This window comes from Sylvia atricapilla, chromosome 1 (genome assembly GCF_009819655.1).
Source record: "Sylvia atricapilla isolate bSylAtr1 chromosome 1, bSylAtr1.pri, whole genome shotgun sequence".
NCBI classification, from domain to species: Eukaryota; Metazoa; Chordata; class Aves; order Passeriformes; family Sylviidae; genus Sylvia; species Sylvia atricapilla.
In genome coordinates this window covers 48516200-48525616 of record NC_089140.1, presented here as the reverse complement: position 1 = coordinate 48525616, position 9417 = coordinate 48516200, and the positions used below count along the sequence as shown (strand labels likewise).

At 38.0% G+C, this 9417-nt stretch overlaps 1 protein-coding gene across 1 annotated transcript in view; it reads right to left on the bottom strand.

Annotated features, from left to right (window-relative positions):
* Nucleotides 1-1944: 1944 nt before the first annotated feature.
* The window catches only part of TRANK1 (tetratricopeptide repeat and ankyrin repeat containing 1), a 51565-nt gene continuing 44092 nt past the window's right edge, over nt 1945-9417 (bottom strand). Inside the window, exons 22-24 of the mRNA XM_066322072.1 lie at nt 5413-8474; nt 3738-3839; nt 1945-2791 (exon numbers count right to left, since the gene is read on the bottom strand). Coding sequence (XP_066178169.1) covers nt 2679-2791; nt 3738-3839; nt 5413-8474 — 3277 coding nt within the window. The 3' untranslated portion in view covers nt 1945-2678. The remainder of the gene's footprint in view (nt 2792-3737; nt 3840-5412; nt 8475-9417) is intronic.

Genomic DNA, 9417 nt, shown 5'->3' with positions numbered 1-9417 from the left:
AACAAATAAACAAACAAACAAAACCACCAAAAAATACCCCCAAAAATCCTAAAACAAAACAACCAAAAAACCCCACCAAAACCAGAACAAAAAAACCCCTCCACAACCCAAGGGTGTATCTGGACAAACTCATTTTGCTAATGTAATATGTAAACAGGATTAATGTGCTGAGAGTGCTATTATCTGAACAGACTGCCATGGAAAAGGAAGATTCATGTTTATTTATGCAGAGCAGCATAGGGGAAAAAATACTTAAAGCAGTGATATTTGTCTGGAGATCCAACTAGATTTCCCGTCTCTGCTTGAACATTACTGAAATCTTGACCTAATATATATCTGAAACTGTAAGCTCTGAAATTTGAATTGCCATTATTTTTGTCTAGCAGTCAGTATTTCATATGTTATTGAAATAAGTTCCATCTGGGAGTGCTGATTCAAAGTCAGAGAAAAACCAGTGGGTTGCATGGAACCATGTCAAGAATCACAGGTCTCTGCTGCAAGCAAAGGTACCTGAGATTAAGTTCTTGGTAACTTCTGTTTTATTTCTCTTTCTTTGTTTCCCCTTTGGTATTTTGCAACAACGTTTATGGTTTGTTTGGTTGGTTTTTTTTCCATAAAGAGAAAGAAAAAGTAAAGTCATTCAATCTTTAAAATGTGGCCAGCAAGGATTTTGAAATTGTAATGGTCCTTAAAATGTTTACGTAGTGTTTACTGCCACAAATGTAAATAGTGAAGCTGGGAAACTAATCAGGAAGCTGCTGCAAAATACCCATCATTACATAAAACAAAGCCAAATAATTTACATTAACGAACCAGCTTTCTTAATTCTTGACTTCTATACAGTGCAAGTGACTTGCATTACATTTCATCAGTGTATGTTTCCAAACTATCTTCTAAATGCTGGCTTAAGGAATAAGACCTCTTTTAGAAGAAACACCTGGAAAGAGACTTTTACAATGCAATGGAAAATTATTACTGCTACCCACATAGCTCCATTCTACAGCAGCATTTCATTTTTACCCATGTAAAATGTCCCATTTACACAACACTGAGCATAATAAGAAGTGATTAAGTATTTGACAAAAGATTATTATTGAAGCAATTTTTTATATATACAAAGAGGAACCCTTTTAAAGGCAAAATATTTCAACAACTGAATAATACTCTAATTATGTTTAACACACGAATGTTTTAATTTAAAAGGTTACTAAAGGAGACTACATGTTGTGGTTTAACCCCAGCAAGCAACTAATTACCACATAGCTGCTCACTCACCCTCCAACCTTCCCTGTGGGACAGGGGGGAGAATCAGAAGAAAGGGTAAAACCTGTGGGTTGAGATAAAAACAGTTTATTAACCAAAATTAAGTTATAATGCAGTAATAATGCCAATAATAATAATTTTAATGAAAAAGAGATTAAAAAAGCGAGGGTGGAAAAAACCCCAAGAAAAACAGTGATGCACAACACAACTGCTCACTCCTGACCGATGCTCAGCCCCTCCCCAGCAGTGATTGCCCCCTCCTGCTCCTCCTCTCCCTCCCAGATTATGTGCTGAGAAGATGTTTTATGCTATGGAATGTCCCTTTGGCCAGGTGGGGTCAGCTGTCCTGGCCATGCTCCCTCTCAGCTTCTTGTGCACCTGCCCTCTAGCAGAGCAGGGGAAACTGAAAAGTCCTTGACCTTCCATAAGCACTGCTCAGCAACAACCAAACATCACTGTCAACATTATTCCCATCCTGAATTCAAATACACAGCACTATACCACCTACTAAGAAAAAATTAACTCTATGCCAACCAAAACCAGGACACTAAAGTATGCTGGACACACTGAGATCCCATCTGAACAAGCTGATAGTCTGGACCCAATTTACAAATTTCACTCATGCAGCTTTCAGTCACATACGGCTTTCAGAAAGCATTCAAAAAATAAGACAAGACCAAGTGATTTTAAAAAAATTGTACAGGTTTTATAAAAACATTATACATTACAAAAATGTATCAATTAAACCTTACAGAGTACTTAAAATGTAACACTCTTAAAAATTAAGATTATCCATTTTTTCAATAGGTACAGGTAGAAATTTATATCAAAATTTTATCAAATAAAATACAATCCCTAACTTTCATACCTATGTAATCAGAAGAATATACACTGTCAGAAATAGGAATGTGTTTAGAGATTTTTTTGTCTATAAAAATAGAAGAGGGATACTGTAAGTATCTCACCTGAAGACTCAAAAAGTTCTAAACATACCAAGACTCTTAAAATCAGAGAAATTATCAATTTTTCTGAGGATTCCAGCTCAGAAGAATAATGAAGAAATTTTAAAAGGAAGAAGAAAAAAAAAAAAAAACCAGTGGAAAAAAAACCCCTGAGATAAGTCAAAACAATAATTTTTTTTCTACTTGCTTGTTTCTTTGGCTTTTGTTACTTTTAAGCTATATAGGTTTGAAAGGAAATTGGTCCCATCATAGGTTTTAACAATTACATTATCATAATATAGGTAATTATTCTGACACAATATAAGCAATTATAAAAAACTAAAACACAGCATAGGTTGCTTTTTTTCTTCAGACTCTTCTGATTTCTGACCCCATTCTTCTACTAAAAAAAAAATTCCTTCTAAAGTTAGATTGTTAAGAGGATAAAATAGCCATCTGGAATATTTTTTCAAATTATAGTTTCCCATGTCTTCCTTTTTTCCTTGAGAGTTTTTTATGGACAAGTTCTTCAAATGCCATAATTTCATCTTCTACATCATTTTCCAAGTCTTTATCGTGCACCAGGCCTATATTAAAAACAATAAATTAATGCAGAATGGAAAACCCCAACACCTTTTTCTCTTAGCAGCATGACAAGCTACATCATTGCTATTTTATATGCCAGCAATGTACCTTCATATGTGCATAATCATGCTTAAGAAGTATTTAGCTTAATATGACAATGTGCTTAAGAGCTCTGCAACAAAGCAGCAACTACTAAGCCATTTGCTGCACTAGTAAATAATTTTCACACTGAAAATCTGTTTCTATTGTTCTTTACTTTGACTTTTCTAAAAACCTTTCTCATCTCTCTCTCAAGATTCAGCTTCAGCAGACACTACATTTCCTTGCTGACTTCCAAGACAGACTATAAGGCTACTTTTGAGACTACAAGAGCACTCCCACTTCTATTAGCTGTATCTGCTGGAATAGGAGGAGGCAACACAAGGCTTTATCACAACCCATTTTTCTAAAATTGAGTTACTTTATTGCTTTACATACAGTCCATTTTGTAAGTCTAATCACTTCACTGCTGCCTATTTCTGCAACTGTTGCACTCCCACCAGCTAAACACATGTTTAAACATGAACATTCAAGGAGGCACAATGAAGTCTTAAACTTGCCCTCAGAGATCTGTGATGCAAAAGACTGCATCAATGCATGCTACTTTTTGTATGAAACCAAGGGAAATGGAAGTGAAAATAAAAGAAACAAGCACAAGCATCCTTTATCAGGCTGGGATCCATAGGGGGCCAGAGAGAAGGCTTGCTCCACCCTGCAATCAGCTGCTCTGTTTTGAAGAGCCACTGAGGAAAGCCTGGTTATCTCATGTTTTCCAGAGCGCTCCTCTGGGAGTGCCTCTCAAAGGTCAGTAAATATCCACAATGCTGCTGAGTGGGAGACTGAAGAGATGCTTAGAGACCATTACTGAACAGCAGTGGGCACAGAAAGCTGTGCAATTTTAAAACATACCTTCTTCTGTTTTCCTGTGAGAGTCCATTTGCTTCAGCCACTTACGAGCATCATCAACGGTGTCAACCAATTTGTTGGCATGTGTCATTATTATTTCTTCAGCTGAAATGGAGCACAGTTAACATTCTGTGAGAACACTTAGCCAAGAAATGGACAGCAGCTCAAAGTCAAGCACAAAATGAAGTTACACAGAGACATGTGGGATGACGATGCTGCAAACTCAGAAGTCGTGGTCGCCAGTGATCTCATGTGGGGGATAATTCACGAACGTGGATGAAGACAATGTGTGTATTACTCCCCATTCTAATCAACATTACTAGCACTATGAGAGCAGAAGTTCTACATCCTTGTGCTGCCCTTTTTGAGTTACATCTGAATCCTGAAAACATTCTAATTTATTTTTGGGTTATAAAGTTCCTGACTTACATCGTCTCTCTGAAATTATAGAAATCAAAGTAAAACATGGACCTAAAATGCTGCAGCCTTTGCTGAACTGCAGCATTAAGAACCTGAAAAATGCCTGTTATAAAGAGAGGGAAAAGTAATCTCAGAGACAAAGAATTTCTCTCTATATATTTTCACAGAGTAGAAGAGCAAGGTAAGATTCATCAAGCAATTGTCATAATGAAATCCAACTATTACCTAATTAAGCCTATTATATCCACCTTACTCATCACTATCATGGTTGGCTGAGCAGGAAGCCAAGTAAACAGTAAGCTAAACTTACTGGACCTCATCCATATGTAAAACTTTCCACTAGGAGTAATGATAAAGCTAACATGTGAAGAGCACAACCTGACAGTTAAGTTACAAATTTAACATATTTCACTGATCAGAGCTGATGAACATATCAAATAGTACAGTTTTTCACTACTGTCAGACATCAAAGGCAAAATGACAACTTGACAGGATTTGTGGATTTCTGCGACTGAAGCCAGTAACAATGTTAAGATTTAAGTTGTCACTTTCCCAAAACAAGTATACTAAACAATTTTACTTCTAGGCCACTCATTCATTAATTTAATTTTGCTTGCAAAAATCAGCATAAAATAATACTAGGAGCATATAAGGCAGAAAAAAAATCTAATATCAAAATATGTATTTCAAGCACCATAATTTACAAAACTTTACCATTGTTGCCTTCAAGTACCTGACACACCACAGATTTGTGGTTAAGTATCCACTTTTGTTCAGCCCTAGCAAAATTACAAGTTTAATGGCAGAATAATTAGAGATATCCTTAGTCAAAGACCCCAAGTACTCCTACCAGGATACCCCTGTATATCCAAATTACTGCGGCTAGCAGACGCAGATAGGTAACAGTAGAAACAATAGAAAAATTAGTAAAGACGATCTGTCAGTAAAATTGCAAAGTTGCTGCAAAACTGTGTAAGCTCAAATAACACAGTATATCTGACCATGTGGTTAAAATTCACTTTACTATCTATAAAAATTCACTACTGTTCACTTTACCTCTACTATGTCATTCATTAAGCTGGAAAAGTTTAGAATATATTTTCAATATTTCCAGCTCTCTCAGTTCTTCTTTTCCTAAACTACCTGAAATACCTTTCTCTTGACCACATTAAGATTTTCAAAGAGAGCTTTGCTAGGTCTAGTGGTTTGGCGAAAAAATGACATATTAATTTTGAAAAGAAAACTGAAAAGGTCCTACCTTTACCCCAGGCTTTTTTCTCATAGATCTCCTCTACCACATCTGAAATTTTTTTAATATTCTCTCTAATTTTCCTCTGGCGTAAGTTGGAACCTTCTTTATATGCTAAATGATCTCGGGTGTAATCCCTTCCTGTAATGGCCTCCACTACTTCCATTCCACCATGTATTATTGGATCTATCTTTCTTCTGAAAAACTCAGCGTAGTGTCTGTAGGCAGCACGGTTGTGTGTGTGTTCTTCTGTCTTTCTGTGCTCCATATAGGCCTCACTGGCCACAGAAATTGCATTTCCTTCTGCATGCAGCTTTTCTTCCTCACTGTTCTCTGTTGGTGTCAGAGGTTCAGAAGTGTCTGCCTCCATGCTTTCTGACCGGCTGAAGTAGTTCTCAGAGCTCTGGATGAATCTGACTCCACAGAGGTCACACTGGGTCTGGTCAATATCTGCTCTTTTGAATATCTCTGATAAAAATTCCTCTTCTTTCATTGCAACAGGATGAACTCTGGAGCGGGCCTTCCTTTTCCATGTCACATACATGGAAATGAAATTGAACACACGGCACAGCTGGCGTTGAGCAGATGCTTTTTGCTCTTGCTTCTGTTGCTTGCTGAGTGCAATGACTTCCAGGGGATCCTTCTGGTCCTCTAAGCAATGAACCTCTTCAAATTCCTCTTTCAGCTCATAATCATATTCCATTTCATCCAAAGAGGTTATAAATCTGTCAAGGTTTACACGTTCATACTGGATGCCCCGTATGGGTGGATGCCCCTGAGTGTAGGTAGTGTCCCACTTCCAGTGGCAGTCAACCAAGTGCTCTTCATCTCGCTCTGTCAGCAGCTCCTGCAGGCCTGCAGCAACTTCTCTTACATGTGTAGCACTACCCACGTGTTCCACAACCCTCAGCAATCTTCCAGGTACTTTAGAGGGAGTGTCTCTTCTCATTGATTCCAGCATCACACTGATTTCAGGGAAGAGGCGGTGTAAGAGGGATCTGTCTTTAGAGCTCTGCACCTGGTCAGCATTCAGCAACATCACTAAGCACAGCACTACTGTCCGCTCAGCCTCCCCTGAAGTTACACAGTCGGGATCCTCAAATGCATCTAGGAGGACATTGAACCTTCCATGAACACCACACAGGACTTCTGCTAGATAACAGAGATGATATCTGAAATTGCAGATAGCTACATTTGTGTCCTTTGGTCTATACTCCTGTATAATAGAAAATGTGTCTTTAAATTCTTTGTAATGGTCCTTGCGTCTGAACAAAAACTCCCAGTAATGAAGGAGAGCAATGTAACTCTTCGGAAGGCAGAGAGTAATGTTCTTGGAGAGACGCATCAGGACAGCACAACACAGAATATACTGGAATTCCAGTAGCATCACCGTATTTCCTATGCTTGGAATCAGGTATCTTGTGTATTTCTTGATCAGGACATTCATGAAACGGAAAAAAAATCTTTTACAGTTTTCCGGGTTCTTATGAACATAGAACTGCTCAAGTGAATTTTCAAGAAGTCGAATGAAGCACAAGTGTGTTCTTCCTGCATTTTCAGCATTTTTGTCAGGTAGCAACATACCATGTCTGCCCTCTATTCCTTTGGTTTTTTCTCTCTGGCCTGCATTTTTTGGGGAACTTTTTGCCTTTGCCAAAGCAAACATTAGCTCTTTGTTATAATTATCCTCTTCTTTAAAAAGAAGTTTCTCAAATTCCTCAGGATATCCTGAAGATAAGATAAGGACCTTCATGGCACATAGCCACAAGTCAGTAGATTCTCTTCTGGCTGCAATGTCTTCATCATTAAACTTATCCGTGATGTACTTCTTCAACATCTCTCTACAAGGTTTGGAAATAACACTACTGAATTGCAGTATTTCTTTGCATGCCCTTGGGTTCTCTGACAGTATTCTCAAATGAAAATGATTAGGAAAAAACATTGCTAGGAGGGCTTTACATGACGCATATTTGTCAGAAGCCAAAATGTCCTCAAAGCTTTTGCAGTGATTCAGTAGCTCTTTAGGGAAAGTGCATGTGGCTTCCAACAACAATCCACTTATTGCCACCAGATGCATTTTACACTGAAATACTGTCTTTGCTTCATGACGCGACAAGGGCCTGTGGTAACTCTCACAGGTTTTATCTTCACAGTTCAATCCAGCAATGAACTTCATACAAATATCGGGGTACTTCTTGCTCAGTAACTCATGGGTGATAAAGCACAACCTGCTTAACAAGTGCTGCTTCAAAGCTGATTTTACTTTCTCTGTGCTTACTGAGAAATCACCTTTTGCCTTCCTCTCTTTTAGACTTGGCTTGTCTAACAAAAACTTGATAATGGGTTCAGCTTCATTTTGAGACACCTGGCAACTGTCACCTGTTGGGACAATCCCAAAATAAGCAAAGCATAACTTCACCATATCTTTCTCAGCGTTGGTGGCTGCTTTCTTCAGACCACTAACAAGACTCAGAAGAGCCATCAAGCCACGTGTTGCCATGAGGAGGATGTTCTGGCTAGGAGTGCTGCAGTGACATAACGCAAAGAGAGCTTCAACTGCACCAGCAGAGTGATTCAGAGATAGGAACTGATAGTACGCACTGCGTAGCTTCACAAAGTCTCCTTTCAGAGCTCCCTGCAAAAACACAGCCTCAGCAATGCCAGACTTCTGCCCAGTTTGTTCACAAAGCTCAAGGGCTTCTCTTAGGATGCTCTCTACATTCCCTAGGTGACTGAGCCTGGCACGTGCTTCAGCAAGCAAACACAATGCACGAAACTCTTTTACAGCTGTGAGGTTGGCTGCTTCCAGAGCAAACCCATGTTGTTTCATTAACTTTGCAGCCTCCTCCTGGCGATCCTTCCTTTTCAGTAACTCCGCTGTTTGGTGCAAACATCCACGAGACTTCAGAAACTCGAGCTGATCCTCTATATCAAGTTTTGAGAGGACTTGCATCATTTCCTCAGTCCTGTTCATACTCAGGTACTTTGCAGCTGCTTCCAAATACAACTGATTTGCTGTACAGGACAGTTTGGATGCAATTTGTCCTTTTGCATTCAACATATCTTCATATCTGAAATAACAGATAGATCAACTTACTGCCACAGATGACAAATCTAGGCAAAAAAAGCACTGCAATTAAAAAAAAAAATTTAAACTACCAGAAGCCCCTAGAAGCCCTTCCTTCAAAAAGGCCAACTGTTTCATGTGATACACCTGTCAGGGGAAAAGAGGATCACATCATCTTAAAAGACCTACAGAAAGAAACTAATTACAACATGAGGCAGTCAAGATTATTAAAACTTTTGGTACAAACAAGATCACAAGGTTTACAGCATTAGTGAAGCATTCTCCACACTGTCAAATCAATGTACAAATAACTTTAACACATTTCATCAGCATTAATAGTATATTTATAAAAAAATATGAATGTCAGTGAATTCTCCATGGGTCAATATAGCAAATATTCTGTAAAATTTACACAAACTTGTCAGTGTGGAGAGAATTCTTTCAAGTTTGCTGTATGTATCTGCATATGCTTTGTAGCTTATTAAGTGTTTGAGCGAAATACCCAATTGCATCTTTCATAACATGCACTTTAGAATATTCAGTAATTAATTATTAATGGATGATGTAAAATTACTGAGGTACTCCCTAAGCCAGTTTTGTGAAATATTCTCATGCTGAGAATGAGTAACTTTTTCCTGTGGGATGAGTAAATTATCATTAGCTTTTCCTGATCATCTTTCTCATGATAAACATGGCAGTGCAGATTTTTTGTGTTTATGCTGAAAAATTTCCATGAATGTTTTGGGAGAGATGATTTAAATACTTCTTTGTTGGTGAAGTGACTTTAATGCTTGAACTTTTGCATCAAACAATCTCTAGATATTAAAGAAGCTTTAATCATTAAAAAAGCACTTACGATTACTAAAGGTACATCACAAAGGATTTTTGTAAAACAAAGTCAGTAGACAAAACCTTTCTGAAAATTTTTCAATGAACCAGCTGCATTA